The sequence below is a fragment of the Phalacrocorax aristotelis genome, chromosome 12 (genome assembly GCF_949628215.1).
Source record: "Phalacrocorax aristotelis chromosome 12, bGulAri2.1, whole genome shotgun sequence".
In the NCBI taxonomy this organism is placed as follows: domain Eukaryota; kingdom Metazoa; phylum Chordata; class Aves; order Suliformes; family Phalacrocoracidae; genus Phalacrocorax; species Phalacrocorax aristotelis.
The window spans coordinates 12,252,196-12,278,732 of NC_134287.1; the positions used below are offsets into that span (position 1 = coordinate 12,252,196).

Consider the following 26,537-nt stretch of genomic DNA (forward strand, 5'->3'; position numbering starts at 1 on the left):
AAAATCCATTTAACGGAAGACATATCCCAAGTTTTTTTAATAACTTTTTTTTGCATGTCTAGCCAAAAGCTCTTTTCAAGAGTAGCTGAATTGGGGAGTTTTCATGAAATGGCTGTGCTGATGTCGAACAGCTTCATGATGCTGAAAGGGATACTATCCACTCCCCACCTCAGCTTCCCAGGGGCTCACTTCTGCCTCTTCCATCTCAGCTGTTTCTTGGTGAGCTGATTTATCTCACACAACTAACAGAAAAATTTTAATGGTTTTGCTATTTTTGTTGTCTATTAGTTTAGTTTAGTTGAAATCAGTGAAGTTTCAGATAAGACTGGAGCTGGTGGAGGAGGAGGAGGAGTGGGAGAGCATGCACTGGAACAGAGCAGTTCACTTTTGCCTGCACTGAGCTGTTAAATCACCTTGGCTTGCTGCAGCTCACTTAAACCTCCCAGGCAGGATTGCTCATGGTGTGTAAGAGCATGTGAAGTGCACTGCAAGTGGTTTGAAGAAGGATGGATTGCTCTCTGCAGAGAGCCATAGAAAATGCATCAGATTGTATTTTCAGAATCTTTTTTCCTTCCTTTTCCCCCTGCTTTCCATGTCTTGTTTCACAAAACCCTGTGTAGTTTATTGGAGTCCTGGTAGCATCAGCTCAGCCCCACTGTCCTGAAGCAATTTTTTGTTATATTTTTATGTATACTGGTGAGAATTCATTCGTACAAGTGTCTTGATGGCAAAGCTGCTCTATGTTGCTCTTTGTGAACCTAGTCTTTCTTACAAATTGCATCCTACCTAACAGTGGTGGTAAACTTTCAGAGTGTATCTTGCCCAGTATCCTGCTTCTCACTGTAGCCCTAAACAAACATCTGTATAAAACCAGGGTAAGTGTATGTATGAGGCTTAGCCTGACTCCTTTCCCAGATCCAGCTATTTTCATATCAGGGATTTCCTGAGTCTGGTACTGCTTGTCTCTTCAGGTTTCTCTTCCAAGGGCTTGACCATTTTTTCCCTTTAAACTCCTATAAATGCTTTGCATCCTTAGCAAGGTCCACAAGTGTGCTTTGAATGTTGTTCTTGATTAAAAGGTCACTGTTATGCAGCTGTTGAAAAAAAAAAATATATACGCACACTGAGTGCAAAAGCAGAACTTACCTGTTCACTTGACTCTTGAATCTCTGGTGGAAAGGTTTCTATGTGGAAGCTTTGCCAAAACACAGTCTGGAGGGATAACCGTGGAAATGAGTTCACAAGGTGGACTCCAGCTTCATTGCCATAACTGGTAAATTGTCTGTTCCACTGAGATCAAAAAGTTGAAGATTAGAATAGAAGAATGTGAATGCTTTGGTGAGTCAGGCAGTCAGCACGAGAAGGATGAAAACCAGAGGAACTGTCTTGGGATGAGGCCAAGCAAATGCTTCAATTTGCAGGCTGTTACTTAAGCAAGTCTTTTGCATTTCTTGTATTGAGAGTTTTATTGCATTCCTCCATGTTGTGTTGAAGGAATTGTTTTGCACAATCAAGTTGATAATATTTTCTTTGATGAATGCAAAGACAAGGTTGCGTCTTATACCGGTTTCGGATATTTTTGTCCTCTTCACACACGCAGCTCAAATAGGTTCAACACAGTTGAAATGACGTTTGCATAGTTTCTGCAAGTTTCTTAAGGTTCCAAATATTGTGTTTTCTGTCTGTGAATGCAACTCTTATTCTATGGAGAATCTGGTCAGGGCTGTTCTGCAAGGGAAATATTTTTAGACTGTAATTCAGGGAATCTGCCTACACCAGACTTGGAATGTCTCTAAGACTCTCTTCTGTTCCTCCCTTCCCCCATCTACCCAATATTTAGATAATTTGTGGTTTCTTCACTACTTTGAAACTCTTTTTCATAACACTTGCACCTGTTTGTTTTTCAGTAGCATAGACAGCAAACCAGATGTGTGCAGCTGCATTAGTTCATGTCTACTCACTGCATGCTGAATATAGCGCCTCCTTATTAAATGAATTGTTAGTTGCAAAGCTTTTCAGTGATGCTCTGAATTTCATTTCCCCTTTTTTTAGCAGACCTGACAATATAGAGAAGTATTTATTTGTTATTTGTATCTAAGAACCCCTTCTTCTGTTTCAGCAGTTTGAAGGAAGCCAAGTTGTGTTCTTGGGCTTAGGTGGCACGCTAATGTTTGCAAACACAGCAGTTGAGAATATTTTTCTATTTTTGTATTCTAATGTGATAAAAGCATGAAGTTGTGAACAGAAGTGTAATAAATATAGGCACGGATACGTGTGTGCTGCTCCTTAAAAGTCAGAAAATGATCGCTTATTTGATCCAATTCTAGTTGCTTTCCTGAGCTGCAGGAAGGGTGAAGAACTTGATTTTGGCTAGCTTCAGCTTTGGTGTCTGGGTTCTGATTCCTGTGAAGGCTCTTGTGGGGACTTGGTTTCATCTTGTCAACTACTCAAATTCCTCCTGATAACATTTTTCTTTAGACTGGCTTTAGGATAATGACTAAGTAGTCCTGCCTTTTTGATCTACTTGCAGAGCTTACGGGGATGATGCACCGAGTGTAAATACTTACAGCTTGTTAGAAGTCCAGCTTTTTTTTTTTATATCAATGCTGCAATTAACTGTTTGAATACTTTCATAAATGCTGAACAGAGGGAAATAACTGCTTCCCTCAGGCTGCCATTGCTATTGCAGCCCGGTAGGTGGTTAGCCTTGATTACTTGAGAGCAAACAGGCTTGTTCCACACTCAAAATGAAGAGGATCCAAGATGTGACCCCAGGTTCAGCTTCACCAGCACCCCCCCTAGTCCTTCCCAGCAGAGCTGTTTCCTCGCTGGCTGGTGCAAGGCTGTACTGCTTTACAGGGTTATTCCACACTAAATGCAAGACGTCGTCTTTGGCACTTCATGAGGTTCCTGCTGGTTTATTCTACTGCCCAGCTCAAATCCTGCCTTGAGCCCTTGCTAAGACTGTTTCTTCTACATGTTTCACATGTTTAAAATGTTGTTTGAACATGTTTTTAATTTTATTTGTATTTGTTACTTTCAGTTATAAACAATAAATAAGAAGAGTTTGGCTGCTCTGTCTTGTTGTAGCTTGTTTTAGACCATATTTTGAGTCTTTCTTTTCAGTTAAGCTTAGCTTCTGTGTTTTTGAGTGATTCCCATAACTAGATCCTGTTGTGCATTCTGCAAGTTCTAAATATTTTAATGTGCTTATTTCTTACTTCTATGAATATTTTAACTTTGGTACGTAAGTCACTTGTGACCATATTAAAATTGCGTTCTTTCTACTCAATAATTCTTCTGTGCAAGTTATAGTTGTGTGGTAATAATTCAAAATAGCTCTGACTGTTTAACTGTTCTTTTGGGCAGTTGGTAATGCACAGCAAAACGTTCAGGCTGTCTGTTACAGTGATGTACTCAGATCTCAGAGAGGGAAAAGATTCTGAAACTGTAGAATTGTTCTTTTTTTTCTAAAAACAGGACACATCCCAAAAAGTTTTGTAGACAGACTAAAAATTCTTTTGCCTGTTTGGTTTTTTTTTTGGTGCCAGCAGAGAATCTAGTGAGAGATGAATAACTAGCAAAGTTATGGGAACTATTTTTGATGTGTTCCCAGCATTGCTGGTTTTGGGTAATTCTTTACAAATTAGCTTACAACCAGTGTTCTGACACATCAGCCTGAAGTCCCACTAATAATTGCGTTCTCGTCTTCCTTGTACTTTCCATAACAGTTTTGATCCTCTTGCTGTGTCATCTGGCCCAGGATTTATCATGTCATGAAGGATTTCATAATTTTCAATCTGCTTAAGCATGGGCAGGCACAGAGTTAATCCAGTGGAAAACAGGTTATATTACAAATTGTGTTTGCCATCCAGGAGTGTTGCCCATGCAGTGAATTAGTAGTAGGAGACACTGAAGGCTCTTTGCTGTTGATTTATACCCTCTCCGTATATGACTGTTAATTTGTGTGTGCTTCTATACTTTTTCAGTGAAGCCGTATTTTAAATAGCCAAGAAGAATTTTCAGAGTTATGTAAGTCAGGGCATGTAACTTGGTCCTTTCTGGTCCTCTTGTCGTAACAGGATTTCAAGGTTGGCCACATAATAGGACTATATTCTGCCTCGTTATGTAGAAAATAATCGTTATTTCATAATGCTGGGGTTTTTCAGCAGGTATATTTAGCTTTGTCATACTATAACATTTAGTCTCCGTGCATATGAGAACAACAGTGGGTGATTGCTCACTCCACCTTTGTTAAGGATTGTTGAGAGGTATACTTAGCTGTGTTTTTAACAAAGTTTTTAACTGGAAGGTGGTTTGGAGTCTTCACAAATTATTTTATCTGAAAAATGCATGTCAATTCTCTGAAATCTTGTTTATCTTGTAGAACCTCTTAAAATTTAAGTTTTTAAAAACTACATAATAGGGTGTAACTAACCATTTTGTGAAGATTATTTATAGAGAAACTGGTTTATATATTTCATATGGGCATTACTTCTATTTCAAAATCTTTTATTGTCAAGCCAGCTAGTACATGCAATTTCTGTCTGCTTTCTTGGCAGATTTTGAGCTTCAGTTGCCTTTTTTTTTTTCCTTGCAATTACAGTGTAATATAGTATTAAGAAAAAAAGAAAAACCCAACCACAAACCCCAGTACCTTCCTAGTTTATTTTTTAATTGCTCTGAGGATGCTTGTTGCTTCAATGCAGTTGCAAGTAGTCCATAGAGAATCCTTAAAATTTGTCTACTACTACTTAAAATTTGTCTGTTTTGGCCCTTACTTGCGGTGAAAAGAGTTAGTTCATTTTACCTGTGATTACTATTTCCCTAAAGTAGTGCTTGCCTTACTCCAGTGATTTCGGGTGTTCGAGCAGTGCTTTGGTGGAGTGATGCTGGAGTTGTCCATGTGGTGAACGGCAATGGGTTTTTCTTTAGTAAACTTTCGGTTAAGGCTGATTCTGAGGTGCAGCACACTTCTAGCTGGTGTATTTCTGTTAAATTGATTAAGATACAAACGTGTTTCAGCAACGTTTCTGTAGTACACCAGAAAAGAGCAAATGTTGATTCTTTTAATATGAATAAGATCATGAGCACCTTGCTCATGAGCCATTTTTTTCGTACCTGAGCAAATCTATCTTTTAGGAAAACTTTCTTTTTGATTTTGAGATAATGCTTTTTACACTGGCCAAGCAAAAATGTCAGATTTCAATTGCATCTTGGTGAAACTTACTTTCGTCTTTTTTGAGGAGCAGTTCCTTCAGTACAGTTGCCAGTGTTCAGACAATAAGAAGGACACTTCCAGTCACTGAAACAAGCTGGCTTTACATTGTCTCCTAGGAAGAGCATTGTGCAGATGGCTTGAAGTTTGGCTGCTTTGTTCTTGCAGATCATTATTCTTTGTATTGATTGTTTATGCCATGTGTTTATCCTGGCATAATTTGTGAAAGAGCTGCTGTTGTGCAGCAGTGCAGTGCACAGTGGGCCCATTCATGGGGTAAATCACTGCCATCAGTCAGTGGTGAAAGAGCTGCCCCTGCTCCTTAGCTGCTGGCCTGCCGGCAGCGCGCTCTCCATGGCTGGAGTGGTTCTAGTCCCACGTACTGGGATGTTTTCAGTAGTGTTGGTCATGGTACCTTGGAAAATAGTTTAAGGAGAAGATGGGACAGATGGTGCTGACTGGCCACAGGGCGTGACCAGCATTGGTTTGGACTGGACCCTTTTATTGCCTTATCCCTCTATTTTCCCCAACTTGTCCATCTTAAACCATGTTGATTCTTCCCTTTTTCCTTCCCTAAGGATCCCATAGCAACTCTTACCATCACAAGTTGCTCTTCCCTGCACCTCATAGTAGGTGTTCAAGCCCTATATGTAGTAACAGCCCTCAGTCTGTGAGGTGCTCTGGAGACCCTTTCCATTTACTCACTGTCATGGGCCTCACACTGGCCATGGGGCTGATCGCTCTCCTGGGACAGTCAGTATTTGGGTTCTACCACCCGCTGCTGGGCCTCTGTGTGCCTTTGCATGTGAAGATGAGCCTCTATCACGTCAACTAAACTTTTTTTTACCTTGTTAAGCATATTGGATGTAAGAATTTTTTCCATACATCATGGAGAACAACAGGAGAAATGTACCTTGAGTGCTTTTTGTTGACTTACACACGCTGTGGTGTGTCTCAGCAATTCAAGTCAAAGTACTGAAAGAATTTCAGTGCCAACAGCACTTCATCTCCCCTCTCCCGCTGCCCTTAGGGGGGAAAAAAAGAACATTTTGGTAAGATGCTATCAAACCATAAGTGTTATTACTTCCAAGAGCAAGATTCCTGACTGAACAATGAGAACTAAAAGCTGAAATTGCTTTCCTTAGGTCACTGTACTTCATGATAGGGCTTTAACTTTTGCTTGATTTCTGTTCTAAAGTCTAAACTTTGGGCAGTCCTCAATCTATTTTAATGTTCAAAATTTTTATGAACTGTTTACCAGTGTTGCCTTTTAAAATAATGCATGTATCTTTAATATAACGAGTATGGCTATCCAAATTAAACCGAAGTGTTGGCTTGCCCTTAATTGTCTATATAAACATCGGCATATCTTGTCTTTTTTTTTTCCCCTCCCCAGAATTAGCTAGTTAGATGTTTGTTTCAAACACATAGCTTGCTGTTGTCAACGTTTTCAGCAGGTGCAAAAATGAAGTGTAGCAAATGTTGCTGCAAAAACCCAAGTCTGTCTTCAACTTCAGCAGATGTAGAGTGGGAAGAGTCAAGTAAATGAGAAATCAGTGTGATGAAATGCAATTTATGCCATATTTCAAACTTGATATCATTGGTTTAGGTCTGAAGTGAAAACAAATGAAAACAGCAATCATGAAGTGAAAAATACTGCCCCAAAGTATGTGAAGGTTCTTGAGTTATCTTGCTAAAGATTCGTGGGGCTTGTTCTTTGTTTAAAGGGAGGGATTTTGAAGTAGTCTTCATGCTTTTCTTCCTCCTGTTGCCTTCTACGCTTTGCCCACTTGTTTTCATGAATAACAAAAAGATGCTCCTACCACAGAATATTAACTCTTGCTCAATTTTGTTTTAAATTTGCTTTCTTCTGCATATTAATGCGATAGAAATGTGTGGTTTATGCAGTACTGGATACAGCACATTTGGCTGTTGACTCTGGTTGCCTGGAATACACTAGAATGCTGACTTGAGAGGGAACACACACAGAGTGATGAAGGACCTGCTTAAGCACCACCTTTACATTTCCATCTGCCTAGTTTCTAGAAAAACATCCCAATTTGGGTTAATAAATGCGGGAAATAAGATCAGTTGTATGTTAACAACCTAAGGAAAATGGAATAATGAAGCTATTGGGGTTGGTGCTTTTGTGTTTTTTGCTGGCCTTTCACTACTGTTTTACGCTATGTAGTAAGTGTGGCTACATGGCACCCGCAACTCAATACAGAGTTTGAATTCACAAATATTTTATGATTTATTGAATCACCATTTGTGACTATCTGCTGATCTAATGGGTAGACGCTATACGCCAGAACTTGCCCAAGTTAGTCCTGCAGGCTGGTGGGAAAATCCTTAAAGGATTGTGTCAAAGATACAACACTGAAGTTTAAAAATAGACATTTGCTCCTCAAAAGGAATTTGCTACTCTTCTAAATTTGTTACTCACTGAGTCATGCTCTTATATACAAATACAGTGACCTCATCTTTACTGGGTAGAGTTGAAGCTGTTCAAATAATTTGTATTAAGCTCACCTTCATCAGATGCAAAAAATGTGAATGCATACACCTGTATTCATGCACACAGGTGGTTGTTTTTTTTTTAAACCCAGTAAGCTATTGCTCAGAACATGGTATGTTTGTCATTAAAATAGGTGAAACTACTGTATGTAGAGAGTTGTGCCTAGATGTACTTTTAAATTAATGTGTAAATGTGAGGAATGAAGCAGCAGTGTAAAGCAGTTCTACACTCTAAGCAAATCCAATCTTTTTTTAAGGCTTAATAGTTAAGCCTTTTATTTCAAACTTTTATTTGCTGTAGCTCTGCTTGCATATATAAAATATTATACTCTGTAAATAAGTAAACTGTAAACCTATTTACACCTATCATATGTTGCCTCTTTTGCAATGACTAAAAATGATTTAAAGTAGCACTCAGGACTTCAGGTGGATCATCTAGGTTGTCAGCCAAATAACTTTCATGTCTCTTAATTGTTGATTTTGTGCCTGAAAGTAATTCATGGTATAAAAAGATATCTCAATTTCTCAAAATTCAGTACAGTTCACTTACTCTGTGATGTTTTAAATGTCTACTCATCTTGAAACAAGTGTGAGGTATAGGGTTTGTACTCATGTTCCACAGCTTGAACTGTCAGAAGAAAATCAATACATAAGATTTCTTCAGAGAATCGATAAAAGCTTTACCTGAGTTTTCCAAAATTGTTGATCAGGTTTTAGATCCAACCGATGAAATGATGATCCTGTAAGGCCTTATTTTATGTGTATAACTTTATGATGGCAATAGCTTTTTTCAGATTATCCCCAAATCTGTCTGATTCTCTGTGTGGAAGTCATTGTCTAGAGCTGTATATTAAAGAACTTGATGTTTTGGTTTTCTTGTGTGCTTTTAGGTGAGTTGTGTAACCTCACAACGCTGGATGTAGCGCACAATCAGCTTGAACATCTTCCAGAAGAGATTGGAAGCTGCACACAGATCACCAACCTTGACTTGCAGCACAATGAGCTTTTGGACCTGCCAGAAACCATAGGTATGTGAAGAGGCTGGAGAAGAGAAAATAAATCACAAAACAAATTTAAGAATGGGTATTTGGTCAGTGACCATAGAATGACTGGTGTTCAGCTCAAGGCAGCTTCACACTTGAGATTAAAAGCAAGGTGTGCGTTACCTTAAATGTAGTTTCTAGCTCTCTGAATTATAGTATTAAATCTAGCTGTGCTGCAGAATGCAGCGTCATCTAAGAATGACAGTTACAAGGAAAAAATCCATCACTTCTAACTCTGATTTAATGTGTTCTGTGGTTATGAGTAAATGTCTACAGCTTGTCTGTCCATTCTGTAACAAGACCGAGTGTATAAAGAAATAAAAGACTAAAAGACTTGTAGTTGAAGTGTAATACTTTGCAGATAGTTTTAACTAACATCTTTGACTACAGAAAAACGGAACTAAAACCATAAATGTTTTAAATGAATTATGTATATTTTATGTTCCTTAGTAGAACAACTGAAAAAACCTTCCAAGTCCATGAAGTTGTTATGCCCTAGTGCAATAAAATACAGAGGGTTTCCAACTTAGATTGGGAATAACGGACTGAAATAAACACCGTCCTGGATGGTTTCAGAATCTCATATAGAATGCAAAAACAAAATATGACTTTTCCTATTTAACTAAATCAGTTTTAAACAGATGGCAGAAAAAGGTGCATGCTGTGATTTAAAAAAAGACAAAAAACAAGGTAATCATGATTTTAAGCTCGCTTTTGTCACCAGAACATACTCAGAAGAATTAACACTGTCACTTAAACTATTTAATGTTGAATGCTTTGTTAATGTACTTTAATGCATAGTAAAGTGAATGAGCAGAAGAGTGAGGAACCACTTAACACTCCAGCTTTTCTTCTAGCAGCAAATCGTTGAGTGTGGAGTTACTTTTTGTTTAGAAAGTTTGACCTGAACAGAGTTTACACTGATGAAGTATCCACTGTAGCTAAACTTCCTTCCTGGATTGACAGTATTTTTAAACTCTGGAGATCCCATTCCATGTGGAATTTGCATCTAACTGACACAATTCATAAGCACAACCTTTATTTTTGTAGCTATTTTGTAAATCTTACTGAAAGTTCTTTTACATAAAACTTAGGTGTAGTGTACATGTCATATTTAGGAAGTGAGTTCTCTGATAAACTGCTAACCATGGGAAAAATTGTATAAGCAAGTGTGAGATTTCCATTGACAGGGCTTATAGACCACTATTGCTGATTCTTGTGCAGAATAGTAGTATGATTTACTGAGCTGTTTAGTGACTGGCAGTCACTGAGCTTCTTAGAGGATCACAGAAATCTTACTTATAACATGCTGCAAGACTGCTTACAGGGAAAGGTGTTTGGGGAGGAGAGGCATAAAGTTACTTAGGCAGTTAAGTCATCTGTGATACATAGGAAACTGCTGACTCTGCAATCAAGATTATTTGGACTCATCTGTTTCTTCAGAAAGTTATTGTAAGCTTAGGTGGTTTCTACTGAGTCAGGTTCATATCTGGTTGGACTGGATTTCTGCCTATTTTCTTTGTTTTGTTTTTCCATTGCATTGTCTTCATAGTGTTTTGAAGTTACTTATTTTGAAATGTATATAGCTGTCTGTTTACATGCATATCTGGGCTGAATATCAATGCTGTATAGCTCAAACCACCAAAGACAGATGAATAATGGTAAGAGACAGCAGGGTGCTGTTGTCTTTAACCTTTCGCTGGTTCAGTTTTACCTCCACTGGAAAATACCGGTTGTTTGTATTGACCAGTGTGTAGTAGCTGAGCATTTCTGTTTAGAGTAAAAAATTTAAAATAGGAGACAGTATTTGTGCCACATATAGTTCACAGACAACCAGAATACTGAAGGGAAAAACTTTAAACTCCAGCTTAAATGATAACGATCAACCTACATTTATGCATGTTACAGAAAAGGCAGCCGTAGCCAGTTCAGCAACATTGGCTTTATTTCTTAGTCATCACAGTTTTGGTTCAACATTAAAGCAAGTTGTGGCTTGATTTTTTTTGATTACAGCTTGCTTTGTGGTTAGGATTGTTCAGCAAGAGACTTTGAGTACTGAGAAAAACCCAGCGAGTAAATGGCGCGTGGCTGCCTGGTGTGCGTCGCTCGGCGCGGCTGCGGGACGACGGCCTTTCCAGCCTCTCCATCTCCTGCTCCAGTTTCTGTCTCTTCCCTGCTCGTGATTATCTACCTGGTGTTTGGCACAACTGGCTTCTCTTGCAACATTCACACGTTGCCCGGTTTCAGTATGCTTTATATATAAGTGCTGTTAATGCTTCCTCAGTTCTGCCAAACTGGGGTGGGGGTCGCAGACCGGGTACAAAAAAGACCAAGCACATTTGCTCGTTATAAATATTTAATGTACTATGAGTGTCCTGTTGTGGAACAGACTTTCCATTACTGCCAGGTCTGTCCCCTCCTCCCCCACCCTTTTGATGGAGGTCTCTTTTTTTTTTTTTTTCTTGAGAGGAATGTTTTTGTCAAGCTGCTTTGAAAAGCAAACAGCCCTCTTCCTTTTCTATTTCGTCATCTCATTAAAAAAGACAGACACCCCCGGCCAATACACCCCCACCCCCCACCCCCCCAAAAAAAACCCCAAAAAACAAAAAACCCAAAAAACAAACAAACAACAAATCATAGAACAAAACCAAACCCAACAACCAACCAACCCTAGCTATATGTTTATTAAATTCACTGCTGGACTATCTAACCAAGTCTTGGTTTTACCACAGAAAGATTTCTGATTCTGCTAATTTCTTTTTAAAAAGAGGAAAAAAAAGCAAAAAAAAAAAAAAAAGCAAGCTTGTTTTCTAACTAACAGTACTGGCCTGAAATGTGCCGGAGCTGTGAGGAAGGGATGTTGGAGGGTGACATGCAGGGGAGTGGCAGGGAAGGGATTATGCATCAGCAACGGTTACAGAGGTAGCAGAGCCAATATACCCACTCTGTAAAAATACAAAGTTCTTGTTTCAACTAACACTGTATAAGCATGCTTTCGTGCAGTAACAAATGTCGATTTTAGATATTAGTTGTCAGGAAGTGACCTAATGTCTTGCTTTATAGATATTGGGTTAATACATTCATATCTGTATTTCTGTTGATTGAAAATTGTAAAGTACTTTGTATATTAGATCACTTCCTGTAAGAAAAATGAGCTTTGTGGAACAGCTTAGCACATTCCAAGAGTCTCAAGTCTAGAATCAAAATTATAGTGGGATCTTAGCTGCTTCATGTTTTAATTGCATATTTGGCCCCCCACCCACATGGGTGGGTTTTTTTTTGGGGGTGGGGATAGGATGGGGGGTGGACTTATGATCTACTTTTATTCACACATGTCTTATCTCTATATTCTTAGCTGGCACACTAGTATATCCAAAAGATATATAAAAGAAGGTAATGAACACACAGTTTATATTAAAATTAATAATTGGACTTTTGAGACAGGGAAAGCAAATTTTGGGTGGAGTAGTGCTTCTTTGGATTACAAGATAGCTTAGAAAATTTTGTGCTGTGAATACCACATTGTGAGTGTTCCTTCTTTGAACTTTTAATTTTAGCATTCTGTACAAATGTGTTCACAATTTCATATTTAAAAGCACAGAAGTGCTTATTTGAGAGATTCAACAGAAACAGAATTACAGCTTTTAAAAAAATACAATTCTTCATCTGTTTTGTAATTTTCTAGTTTTGTGTATTTACGTGTGCAGTTTTATTATAGTCAAATGTGCAGCATTCATGGACATTTAAGGCAACAGACATTTTAATAAGAAAAAGAATAGTCAGTTGTAAATGTTCCAAAATGATGCTTTAAAAGCACAAAAAATTCTGTCACTGGACACACTTTCCAGTGTCTGACATGGCACTGTTCCTAAGAGACGGTTAGGAAAACGAGAGACATATTCAAAGCCCTGCACTGTATGCCCGCCCTTCGCTGCGACACACGAGCTCAGAAGCTGAAATCACAACTCCCGTGAAAACAAATATTATATGGCGTAGCTTTGCCAATTGTGCTATGAACTAGGCTTCTAACCCATTTATCCCTAGTGTGCCTTTGAGAGCACTGTTGTGCTTTTAAAAACATATGGTTGGTAAAACATGAAGCATCGTGACCAGACCCAGGCGTATATAATTGGTACAGCTCTGATTATACAAATTGTGGTTGAGAACTTTAAGTCCCTCGAAGTCCTAGTGAAGGTATTTCTATAGAAAAGTGGAACTACTTTAAAATGGTATTTTAAGTTTAGCAGGCTTAGCAAAAACTGGAGAAGTCTTATTCTGAAACATGACAAATGTGCTGGTCCTGATGAGTCCCAGCAGAGCACCTGCAGCTCCCTCGGCGCTCAGGGATAATGTCGATACATGACTGATGGGTTTGACATGACTAATTACTTGCAACTGATGGAGCTTCAGCTTTGATGGCAACATTCGTATTCTTAAAATTTAAGCACATGACCTAGTTCTTTGGTCTGTGAGCATTCAGTACTTCACAGGATCAAGCCCGTTTCCGTAGGCTCACATTGGGAGATCCGATCAACGTTCAGTGCTTTGTCTAAGGTTTTGTTCTTGCACTGTGCTGTTAATGAAACATCTAGTTATTTGCTAGTATAGGGCAATCACAATAAGCTTGACCTTTATCTGGTGGAAAGTGGTGGCTCCCACTCTTCTACTCTCATTTTTGGGTTATTATAAGCCTTTGCTAGTTATCATGGTGGTCTTAAAAGGGAATGAAGCTTCTGGTTCTTGTTGGCTTCAATTCTAGACTTAGTAAATGTATAGCAGTGAAATTGGATAGAAAATAGTGAGTGGCAGGAGAGGGTAAGTGGGAACTGACTGCTTCCAATGGCAGAACAGAAGGGATGAAGCAAAGCTGTGAGGTGTCAATGTCAAACCAGTTAAAAGCAGACTGTACCACATGCAATGGGTAGGGAGCTCTTGGGTGCTGGTGTTCGCACAGGTTGTGTAGATGCTAAAAGCTCCCAGGGCAACGTGACGATTATGCAGAAGAAAAATATATCAGCTGCTGCTAAATTCAGGAAGTCATTGAGCCACACACTGAATCTTCCCCCAGCTCTTGGGGAAGTTTCAGGGTGTGCTTTCCTTTTTCTTAGGTTATTCTCTTGGTATCTGCTATTGGGCATTTTTTTTCCCTGAGAGAAAATACTAGGTGGATCTCTGGCCTGAATGCAATAATTCCCACATTCCTTAATTAGCTAAAATTATAAACGTATATTCATGTGTTATACATTTTATGTGTTTAGTCCATATAGTGGGGCAGACTTAAAAAATTAAACACATCTATCACTTAGGAAAGGTTAATGTATTTTTCTGCATTGCCAGTTAGGTATAAACTGCTCTTACAATGTGATTTACATTTATATAAATCTTTAATTTCATAGATAGGTTTTTAATAGTCAGTTGAAAAGGCAAATAAGACTACCAATGAAAAATTAAATGAAATAAATTTCAGTAGTTTTGTGTTATGTATGAAGTATGAATTGAGTAAAATGCAACACTTTAATTGATAGCCCAAAATAAGTCCCAGCTGTTGCTTTTGACTGTGGTGCAATGTGAAGTGTTTTTGTATTTTTGTATCATTTTCAGCTAATTATAACTTCCCTTTCTTGTTTTAATAAATAAATCTCCAATGCAAGCCTGATATAGTTAAATACATATATTCTGTTTGTCTGTAAAAAGCTAGCTTCTGTTGGCTTATGAATTCTGAGTTTATCGATCTGCTGTGTATTTATAAAAATAATTTTTATTTTGGTTGGATATTCTTCCTGGTAAGACTAGGATGGGGACAGTTTATTTTAGTGAGTGTACACAGCATCATACAGTAATGAGATGCAGAGACTGATGTGTACAGATATAACTGCAGCTTAGCATTTTCGGAATGATTTGTATACTGCAGAAAGAAAAAGCCCATAATCTTATTTTCTTTATGTAAGAAGCAGGCACGAGGGAAGAGTGATTCAAAGGAACACATCAGAATCAAGACAAGCAGGTCTATTAGTTCCATGCATTTTGATGAATGCATGTTAAATGAAATCGAACTTTCATGGCTTAGTTTCAGAAACATGTCACTAAGAGTTTGTGCTCTGTAGCCCTTAGGCAGGTGTTGTGTGTGGTGCATGTCAGATGCTTGAGCCTCTGTTAGTTGAGTTCTGCCAGCATCTTGTGTGCATCTTTCACATGTATGCAGTCGGCAACAATTGTGGTCTTGAATCAGAGTTGAAAAATAGCTGCTGGCACGGTCGTGCCTTAGCATTAGTTTTGAAATAATGAGGGAAAAACCTGCCTCTGGTTGATACTGCTAGACTGAAAATAGAGAGGAATCTCTTCACTCTCTTCAAATGGCATTTAAAGCAGTAAGGGTGGTAGACATTAATTTTAAATTTATGTTAAATAGCTTTCTAATAGATAACATCTTTTATGAGAATTCCTGGATTTTGTGTAAGGAGGATAATACGCTTTGGTTTGAGCAGGACAAAAAATTATGGACCCTGCTGCCCTTGTAATTTGTGAGTCTGAATCTGCCTCCTACACTGGCCTGATATATCAGGAGGGATTGGTGGCTGGAAAGAAAAATTAAAATATGCTAAAAACCCCTTTGCTGTTAAACCAGTAAAATCCAGAGTTCATAAGTCAAGCTTTGTGTCGTGCTTAACTCTACCTTTGTATTTGGAAGAGAATAATTACATTTCATGCTTTGGCTTTGGTAGTTGGTAGCAATGATCAGGATGGGTTCTCTTATCTTCTACATTTTCCCTGAGTGGCTGCCCTCCCACCCCCATCACCTTTCTGTCCCCATTCCCAATTTTTCTGAAACATCAGCCTTTAGCCAGAGCATATTAAACATGAGGGATGATCCAGTTTTAGAAAAGATTTGACCTTTCTCGGGTGATTGATTGGTGACACAAGTTTATATTCATACAAATCTATAGGCTTTGGTTTAGGAAGGAATTGCTCCCAGGTCAGATGAGTGATGGCTGTGGGATTTTGCTCTGCTTTCCTCTGCAACATGCTTACTGAGATCACCTTCAAGATGTCTTGCTGGACCAGTCAATTTGCACTGTCACCATGTTGGACATTGGCAGACATCGTCTTAGCTTGTGGAATGCAATTGAAGGTTAAAACGGTTTATCTGAAGCCTTTCATTTTACTCTACAGCTATCAGGGGAAATGGTTTGCTTTCTGACAAGAGATTAGATTAAACATGCCAACAGCTCCTTTCACCTAAAAATCTGTGAAACTGTTCAACAATGGTCATGGAGTATGGCCGACATCTGGAAAAGCTAATATATAGTAAGTACAAAGTGCGGTTGGGCACCTTCTGACTTATGGCTATTTTAGGCTGGGATATTTTGAAAATAGGATATATTGAAATATTTGAATGCAGTGTTCAATCTCTATGCATAGTTGGCCATCTCTAGCTTGTCTAGTCTCTCCTATACCGTTTTCAACTCTTGAGGCCCTTAGGGCCCACCGGCTTTGTAACATACTCATTGAACCTCTTCTGGCTTTTTTTTCCCTATTATCTTATTTGTTGTTCTCACTACAAGATTCATGTGATGTGGTCTATTAAGCTTAATTCATGGGTGTTTTTTTTTTTAAGTGATATCAAGTTAAATTTTTTTTTTTAGTTTTTTAATTAGCTTTGGATGTACCTCTTGCTTCTATTTGTTAAAAATGGCATCTGGTATTTTGTATGCAAACCGGCAATTTGTTTCTTAGAAGAAGATCCCATAGTGAATTAAGTGAACTGCACTCTATGAAGTAATGTGGTCATGTAAAACGTTCTTTAATAGGTGGCTACTCATTGTGTGCAAAGCATAGTCAAATCAAATTCTAAGAATATTTATAGAAGTTAGGCCATCAGAATTACTTAATAGTGCCATGCTTTTTGTAGCAAGTTCTTGCAATTACCTATTGCGTGCTGAGGTTCATGTATACTTTTGATTACAACCTTACGGGTTTTTCATGTGTACAGCTCTTGTAGGTCCAATTTGTGTTTTCAGCATTATCTGCAGAAGAGTTTTCTCTAGTGATCAGATTTTAAATTGATCTGGTGCTTCTGGTTTATTTAGGAAACAGCAACTGATCCTGATAGCAAACTAGCTTGATGAACTAAGTTATGTAAAACAGACTAATTATTCCTTCTTTTAGTAATGATGCAGTAATATTTTGCACTAAGTAATGACCCTTCATCTAAGGATAGGGAATCTGAAGGATTATTTTAACTAAGGGAGGGAAAGGAAAGAGGTATAGTAAATCTCAGGAGAGCATTCTTCAGTCCCTTTAGAAAGCCCTGGTAGGACTTTGAATTAGGAGTTTGGATTTCTTTATATTTTCAACAGACCAGAACCTGTTTCTCTTGATTTTGAAATACTTGAGAGATGTATTGCTTCTACTTGGAGAACCACTTCAAGTGGTCTTTCTAAAAAGTGTGTGTCTGTAAACATGGTTTTCTGCTTTATTTCTAGTCTTCCCTTCATTTTGGGATTGGCAAACACCTGTTTTCTTTGACTAATATTTTTAAGGTACCTTTAATAAAGAATTTAATATAAACCATCTATTTAGAGTCCCTTTTATAGTAACAGAGTTTAATGTTTCTGGATTTGCATGCTTCCAAGTAATTTTTAATTCATTTCTGTGTAAATTAAACAGCTAACCCTGAGAGAGACATGCAGTCGCTCCAGTGAAGTGATTATAAATTGTGCACTTAGTGCTTCAAACCTGAGAGCTGGGCAAAGTGGAGCCCACTGATGGACGTTAGTATGCTTTGCTGGTGAGAAAATGTACCTGAAACAAGGTGGCTGTGTGAAACCTGATACCAAGAGTGACTTGAGTTATGCCAGAAGTTGAACTAAAACAATTTTGCAGTGACTTTCTTAGGCCTGGGATAAGTTTAGGGGTTAGTCAGGCTTCAGTATAGTATTTTTAGAAGTACCGATGGATGGGGCAGTTATGTTTACATGTTTTTTTGTAATGGGCTCCCTTAGAAAACAAGTTGGAAGGGGTTTTGCTTGTTGCTTTTCCTGCTAGTAGCTGCTTTTCAGTTGTGGTTATCAAACTGTCATGTTCATGAACATCTAGTGCTGCATTTTCTGAGTCACTCTACCTGCGAGGGGCTGTTTTAGAGGAACCACTGAGGTACGGTTTCAGTGACAGAAGTACAACCACAAATGATCCTAATGGCTGTCTGACTGAGTTATCTCAATCAGTTATGTTCCTTACCTTATTTTTAAGACTTAACCGTGCCAGCGGCATACCTAATACGGTACCATCTCAGAAGCCAGTAGCTGAACTGGAGAAAGTGGAGGTGGGTGCAGGCACTGTAAAGCAACTCAGAATATGAGTATCAACTGAGTAATGCTGGGCTTGGGGAGCTGTAAGCGGGATCACTTCTGTCTATGCAGTGCACAAGGTTTGCTGTTTAGCAACTTGTAACAATTTCTGTTATAAACCAGAGTTCGTCACTTGGTGATCAGAGAGACGGCGAGGGGGCCCGAGCGTGTTAGCCAGCTGTCCAGTGGTTGGCCCATGGACCACAGGGGCAGATATTAACATCATTGTACTGGATATTAAATGCGACCTTCCTAATTTTTAAAACTCTGGGCATTCCTTTAAAGACAAACAAACAAACCCGGTAAGTTTAAACATGCTGAGCAGAGGGAAGTGCTATAAGGATCATCGTATTTTGTGAAGAGGAGACTGAGCTCTGGCTTCTCTAGCATGTGAAGGTAAAAGCTGGTCAGGGTTCCTCACCGCAATACATCCACAATGAGGTGTGAATATGAATTCTGATGAGGATGAAAAGATATCAGAGTCTCGTTGACACAAGACTAAATGGCAATAAATTGGCTATAAATACATTCTGGCTTGAAATGAGAAGGTGGCCCATACTGCTTGCATCTGCTGGGTGCAGGACAGCCTTTCCAGGAGGAGTGGGAGAGGTGCTACTGGAGAAGCACCAGCTGAAATGTTGCTGCTTTTGTTGCAGTTCTGAGGAATAACTCTATTTAGTGCTGTGGTGTGTAAAACACAGGGAATGTGGTACATGCAGGATGTGCCTTCTGTTATGCCTTTGCATGCCTTTCCCGTGGAGGAGAAAGATAACTAATAGAGAAACAGTGATAAAGTTCTATTGAGAAAGCTACTTATGATAAGAAAAAATTACTGGGAGCTGCTATTTATGCCTCCTTTCTGATAATGCGGTGAGGATAGCAAGCATGTGTCTCTCTCCTGGAAAATTATGGTAGAGTTTGACACTCTTTAATGGCTGCCTTGTTTCATTTTTCTGAAATGCCGTGTTGCTGGTAGGAAGAGAGCCATATACATGCAACCTGTGCTCACAATCTGGGAATTGGCATAGCACCATTGCATTGCTAAGCAACAGTTGGCATCATGCTTTCTGCTAGAGCCGTTCCCTGTTTGTTCTCTTTGCCTGAAAAATCCAGATCAGTATCTAGCTCAAGGTTTAAGTTGTGAAAAAGAACAGTAGATTGATATCTTATTTTGTGTAAAGTTTGTCATTTGTTTTGTTAGTAGAGCATTAAATAAGAATGCCGAGAAATGCAGTCAGGGTGTGCTTTGTTCGTCCCTAGAACAGCGAATCCTAATGATCTTGGTGCCTTGCAGTGGGATGCCTATCGTGTGAAGTGAGGCCAGTTCCCTACACAGCCAGCAATGCCAGATCTCACCAAATAGGGCATGAAATTGTTACGTTATGTACAAATGGGCATCTTTATAGTAGTGGATTGTCAGCTCAGAGTAGGTCTTAATTTTTCTCTTTAGTGTGTATGCACACTATAGGATTTAATTTCAAAACATTAAGATTTGTGCACTGGAAAGCAATATTGATAGCCCTGGATTTTAAATGCCTTTTTTTTAAAGGGAGGACTTTCTTTGCTTCTTGTGCAAAAGCTAATTGTATACTTGCTCAGAAGGAAAGCCCTTAAAAAGTGTAAATAAAAATCCCAATGAGAGATACTACTAGTTAAGCAGCTCCAGGTGACTACCTGTTGTTTTAACTTTTGTTTCGTTATTGACAATACAAAGTAAAATTTGTTGATAAGCTCGTTAGCTAAATATCAGACATGGACTGAAAAGTCATCCTATTTTCTTGATTTGTAAGACCTGCATAATTTTTTGTTCTGTATTTTTGTTTTTGTGGGTTGGTTGTTTGGTGGGGTTTTTTACTCTCACTGCTCTTGTGACTCTCCATTTTAGTAGCTACAGTGAATCATACAACATTCCCAATTTCTAGTTTTTATTAGCTACATTCCCAGCTACTCAGCGATGTAGGCTCATTCTTACAGTATATTTTGACCAAGTTGAAGGAAAAGGTGTTTTGCCACTTCCTTTGTTGAGACTTTTCCTCTGTTTAGCAGATCCTGTTATAGCACCTGTATTACTTTTCATTCTCCATTTCTTTTTGTTTTGTTTCATCCTTCGCTTCCAAGCGATTTCATACACTACATTTGCTTCTTCCTTTGTTGTGTTCCGATAACCTTTGTGTAAGAACATATGCACACATATTGTTATATCCTTCATTTAATGAATAGTTAGACCATACATATTAATCTCCCTTCGCCTTTTTAAATTATTTCTGGTTATTCTTGCTGCTGTTTGTTACATCTTATGTTTCTTTCCTAATGTGTCTTTCTGGTCCTTCAACTTGCGGAACAAATGTATTGTTCTGTGAGTGGTTGTAAACATGAGAGTAAAATAGTGAATATTTTGCAAGGAACTGATTGATTGTGTGAATCTCGTGTGCTAAAGCTCCACTGGTGCAATGTACTCGTATGCTCAGACACATTTTCAGATTGTAGGGATGCGCCAGAACTTTTCAGTGAGAGTCTAAATGCCCAATCACTGTATAGTTCAAAGACATCCTTAAGCAGTTTATTTTGGTCTTGAGGACTTGTTAGATGGTAACGGTTGGAGCTAAAGGGAGCTTCAGATGGGAAATTTTCAAGTTGCAGGTTTCTCAAGAATATTTTTCCTGACAGAAATACATATCAACTGGGACTGTTGGCCTGGCAATATTCAGTAAGATTTTTTACATGAGCTATCATCCAGATCTTTGCAGATTTCCTCCAGACTTTTCCTTCAGTATCATTCGGAAAACTTGGAAGTGTTTTATGTGGTGTTTGGTTATTTATTTTTTTCCTATACTTTTTAAAGACACTGTTGCTTTTGGAGGGTGGTAAAGGGTTTTTTTTCCCCCCGTAGAGGAAATTGTTTTGCCAGGACCTGAACTGTGTGTTTTATGCCCAAGTTCTGGTGATATGAGTCATGGCATTGAATGATGCTATCTGGAATTTTTTTAAAAAAATTATTTTGGGGACATCTGGAAAATTATAGAGTTGTTTAGTAGAAAGAACAGGATAGAAGGACTTCTACGATAGGACATAGGCCTTGCTTGCTTACTGTATCGTGCACAACTTAAAAATAGGCAATATGCATACTGTACTTCTACTGTATGGTCAACTTCAGCACTGGAAAGCACAGTGTAATCTGTAAATCTCCAGCGTTGGGATGATAGCTCCATGTGACCATATGAAAAGTTTGAAGTGTAGAGTGTGAGACAACAGAAGAATCAGAAGTCACACCTTGTTCTGTGCCTTTGTGTTAATCTAACGATATATTAATAACTGTTTCCTACCTGTAGGAAATCTCTCCAGTCTAAGCCGTCTTGGCCTGAGGTACAATAGGCTGTCAGCAATTCCGAAGTCTTTAGCAAAATGCAGTGAACTTGATGAACTTAACCTGGAGAACAACAACATTTCGACTTTACCAGAGGTGAGAATTAGAGGGAGTGGATTTTGGAGGGAATAATGTTGTAAGGCATCAGTGTTTTGTAGAGGGATTAGAACGTGTGAAATTACTTCATCTTGCATCACAACTCTGAGGAATACCCTTTGTTTTAATCCACGTGTGTGTGAAATATTGCAATTCTGTATATATTAGGTGTGTCTAACTAGTACAGAAGAACTGATGTCATACTTCAGTCAAATGTGGGAGCAACACATGAGATTGTTTGCTGTCCTGCCTCTCTAGAAAACCTTAAATAAGCAGTCCAGGTTCCCACTCTTCAAGCTAGATAAGAGCTTCTCAGTGTTTCTCTTTCATGGAGGTAGGGGAGAAGTAGAAAAATGAAGAATGGGAGGCAAGAATGACCTTTAAGAGAGTTGTCACAGCTGTAAAGCTTGTCACAGCTACTTGGCCTCAGCATTCTTGTTTTAATATGGAAAAGCGTGCTGTTGACACCAATGAGATATCGTCTGGCAACTCATTGAGATACCTTCTGTCAGTTATGAAAGATAAAAATTTGCGTAATTTTTCAGTTTGCAGTGACTTTCCGAGGATCATGGGAGAAAGAGGAAGAGAAATCTGGGTTTTTTTGTTTTCTTTTCAGAGTTGCTGCACTTGATTGTCTTAACCTTGGTCTCTGTTGCTTCAAGCTTAGTGTGCGACCAAGGAAAATGTCAATAGTTAGAAGTTCTGGAGCCACCTTGTCAGTCTCTTCAAGTAACACGTTCCCTGAAGCATGCTTTGCTAGCTCTGGGGTGGAGAGGCAGAAAGTCCTAGTCCCCTGTGCACCTCTCTGTTTTCCTGTACTCCTTCCCTAGAGTTCTCTGAAAGGTGCCCTTGTGGACTCCAGTTTCAGTCCTGGATAGCTACCGTAGTTTTGTTACAGAACGCTTCTTAAATACGGCTTTGATGTCTGCAGACTTGGAAACTGTTTCGACTGCTGATTATACCTTTCATCCTGATTTCCTTTTCTTAGTTCCTTGAGACTGATTTATCAGGATAGCAGAGTGTGGGATGCTAGTAAACATTTGGAGAAAATGTTTGACTTGGAACATTAGTGCCTGGGCAGAATAGCTCTGATGACAGAAGATAAATCTGGTGTGATTGATTCTTACTTTGGATATTTCCTCCATTGCTTTAGTACTGTTTGGAGATGAAGGCTTCAGGACCCAACAGAGTTTTATTTTGTTCTATTTTAATGAATGGCCCAAACTGCTTTCCTAAACTGTTTAAAAAAATAAAATGTGTAAATTATTAGTATCAAATAATGCAAAATGTATCTAAAGAGATACATAGAAGAAAAAAACAAAATGCATTTGGACTTAGGCAAAGTATTCATAGGAACAAAGTACAATAAGTAACTACTTTCAGGTAAATTTCTAAACTTGGCAATGATAGACTGAAAACAGAGAATGTAATAAATGTTTGGGTAAAACTATCATTAAGAAAATGCTACTGACTGAAAGCCACCAGGCTGCTTTTAAGATGAGAGCTAAGGTAGCCCACCCCACTGAGACATGTTATAAAAGCAACTACAGTATAATTACAAAAAGCTAATGTGAGGGATGATTACTTGCTTTAAAATATGTTCAGTCATAATATGAAACTCTGCGACTGTGCTGCCTTCTTCACGTTTATTTGCCAACAATATGTTAACACTTAAGCTGCTACCTTGCAGAAATGTATATTTTATACTGTAATGTTTAAAGCAGAACATTCTGTGCTATAATACAAAGCACTGTATTTGCAGAAGAAACTTCTGAATTTCAAAGCATAGCTGAAGCTGCTGACACAATGCCTAATAAATATTTTATCTTAAAAGGATGGGCTGGGAGAAGGCAGCACTGTCACAGCTCCCATAGATATAAGAGCATTGTTCTCTTTGTACTGCCAAAGCTCTCTTGCTTCCCTTCAAATGTGTTTAATTACTCTAGGCTATTAGACTGTATTAGCTAACATAGTTTTAATATTTTTTTGTATGGAAGCAGACTTCAAAAATGGCTTTTTGAAATGCCAAGATCCATTTGAAGCAATAAAGTGTGTTTGTAACAGAGCTCAGGGACTGCCTAACCCTAGGACGAAGAATATCTGTTAAAGTATGGCTAGAAGCAGTATTTCCTAATCAAAGATTATACTAGTTAATGATTAGGTTAGATTAACACTGATTTGAAGATCCATTATTTTATTTTTAGGGGGAAAATTGCTTCACTGATATTTGCCAAGATGCCCCCAGAATTGTATTTTAGTGCTTAAAGTTTTAGCCATGACATGTAGACAAGTCCCTATTTAATCCTGTTTTGTTTACAAAAATGTTAATAAACTATTTAGAAAAGTAGCCAAAGCTTTCCTGGTGAAAGAGCAAAACCATGTTCTTAAAGCTTTTTCTGTGAATATAGCACTGAAATTGCAATCCAGAAATACTGACATTAGGAATATGGTTGGAATAATTATCTTCTTACTGCTTGTTCCTGATTGCAGATGTTGCATTATTTATGGTATGTAATGCCACGCATAAATTTCTCCAATTTCTGTAATACTTAAGCAAATAGGGCTGAATTCAAGTTGGCATAGTAATAAGCAAAGGTGATGCTTCAGCAGTAATTTAGATCTCATTATTCATCCCCACAGTTCCAGCAACGTGCTTGGCACATAACTAACAGAGAAACCCTGAGATCCGCGCTGCTGAGATTGTAGAATCTAATTAGATTGTGAAGTGAAATGAGACTCTGGATTCAATGGGCAACTATTGCTATCCAGTTTAACTCCAGGCTTCTTGCTTTTTATTTCTTAAGGAGGGGGTGGGGAAGAAGTGGAGTAATAACTATTTAGGAATATTTTGAAAGCAGAAAGAAAATGGAACTTCTGAAACCTTACCTTCCCATTCTTTTCCTCTGTCCTGCCTGGTTGTCTGAAAGTGTTACAGCCTAAAAAGAAGCTTCTATCAGATGTGTTCACCTTATGGATTTTTATCATATTAATAAAGATTTGTACTGGAAGTATCCAACACCAGTTTAAAAAACAGTGCATGCAGTTGATAACTTCTTTGGGCCCTACTCTCACTGTGAGCAGGCATCAAAATTGAGTGAGCTGCAGTCGGGTGGCATTGGCCAAAGCCACGACCGCTGTTGAGGATGGACCTGCTGCTGCTGGCGCCTGCCAGCCACTGCCCCTGCTCTTCAGAGCAACCAAAGGCATAGCAATGCATTATTAAAAGAATCCCTTTTGGAGGAGAAAAGAGTTACAAAACCTTTAAAACCTGTGCTGTTAAATATGTTTGCCTTTTTTTTCTTGTATCTGGCAGTATGTAGGGAAAAACGGGGAAGAAAGTTAAAGGCTGATGATTGTGAGCAGAGGCTGCTGCCGATGGAAGTTTTATCAAATTTAACGCTGGCTTTTGTGTTGCAACACTTGTTTAGGGGATGGACTTGAGGGGGGAAAACATTTCTAATTAGACCCATGAGGGAAAAGAGGTGTATTCAAATAAATCTGTCCTAAGTTCCTGGGTGGTTTTCTTCTCTCTACAGGGTCTTTTATCCAGCCTTGTCAAACTGACTAGTTTAACACTGGCCAGGAACTGCTTCCAGTCCTATCCTGTGGGTGGCCCGTCCCAGTTCTCCACAATCTACTCTCTCAATATGGAGCACAACCGCATCAATAAAATCCCCTTTGGAATTTTCTCTAGAGCTAAAGTATTAAGTAAGCTGAACATGAAGGTGAGGCACAGAAACATGCTACTGTGTGTAAAATCAATGAGGAGCACTGTTTGCTGCTCCGTGAATTCTGGCAAACTTAACGATATAGGAATGAATTTATCATGCTGAAGTGGATGCTGCTGCTGTCACATACAGACACAATTTTGTATTAACTTAAAAATGTACTATCAAGATTTTATTGATTTGTCTATTTTTGTTAGCTAAGCTTTTGTCATATTTCCTCAAGTTTGAACAATGAAACAAAGTTGTTTGCAAAGTTCTTGAATATTCAAATGAGACATAAGCATGTAGAGTAGCTAATTTATTTCCCCCCTCTACTGTTGCAGTTTAGATAAAAAAACCCAAAATTATGTAAAATATAAATTTTTTTAATATATTCTTTTAAAACCTAAGTTTGGAGGCTTTTGGCAGTAGGTGTAGAGCACAGGAAAAGAACCTTTAAGTGTGTGCTGTGTACACTTAGAGTGAAGAGAACTAGGGAAAAGAGATGTTTTCTATGAATGGGTTTGTTTCAAGTTCTTAAATTATTAAAAAAAAGCAAAGGTTTGAGCAGTATCTAAGCTCAGCTAATGTTTTAGAATATCTTTTGGCACAAATGGATTTCCAATTTGCATTACGACCATTTTTCTATCACATACCCATTTGTAACTTTGCATGTTTACCAGGACTTTTTATGACCTTTTTTTTTAGATTTGTAGTGTCTGGTCCAGATCAAATTTTGTAGCTACTTTTTGAGCAGTAAGATGTTCAGATTTATTTCAGATGCTTTTACTCAGAGCCATTAAGGTATATTTCCTTTGTGGTTTGTTTGGTGAGTTTTTTTGTTTTGTTGTTTTGGTTGGGTTTTTTGAGGGTGGGGTGGGTGTGGGTGGGGTGGTAGCTAACTCCATATATTTTTAGGATTCCAGCATTGCTGATAGCACCTTTCTAAGTTATGGTGAATTTTCTGTTATTCCCCCTCACCCCTGTATTCAGCAAAGAAAGGACAAAAAAAATGTGTTAACTACTGGGATACATGAAATCTTGAGAATTATGTGCTTCTAATTTTTCCACTTCAGTTCATCTTAGTAACACAGTCAATTCCATTACTCTAGGCTGGAACTGCTTGTTATGTTTTGAGGAATTTAAAAAATATTTGGCCAATTACCAACATTTTATTATTCCGATTTAATTATCTACTATTTTGTTATGAGGCATTTTGTAAGCAGTTTGTTTAATCTCTCAGAT

At 38.4% G+C, this 26,537-nt stretch overlaps 1 protein-coding gene across 5 annotated transcripts in view; it reads left to right on the forward strand.

Annotated features, from left to right (window-relative positions):
- Positions 1-26,537, forward strand: part of SHOC2 (SHOC2 leucine rich repeat scaffold protein) — a 66,834-nt gene that overhangs the window by 34,967 nt on the left and 5,330 nt on the right. For all 5 annotated transcript variants that reach the window (XM_075107691.1, XM_075107690.1, XM_075107692.1 and 2 more), the window contains exons 3-5: positions 8,626-8,763; positions 21,455-21,585; positions 25,122-25,310. In XM_075107691.1, the coding sequence (XP_074963792.1) occupies positions 8,626-8,763; positions 21,455-21,585; positions 25,122-25,310 (458 nt within the window). The remainder of the gene's footprint in view (positions 1-8,625; positions 8,764-21,454; positions 21,586-25,121; positions 25,311-26,537) is intronic.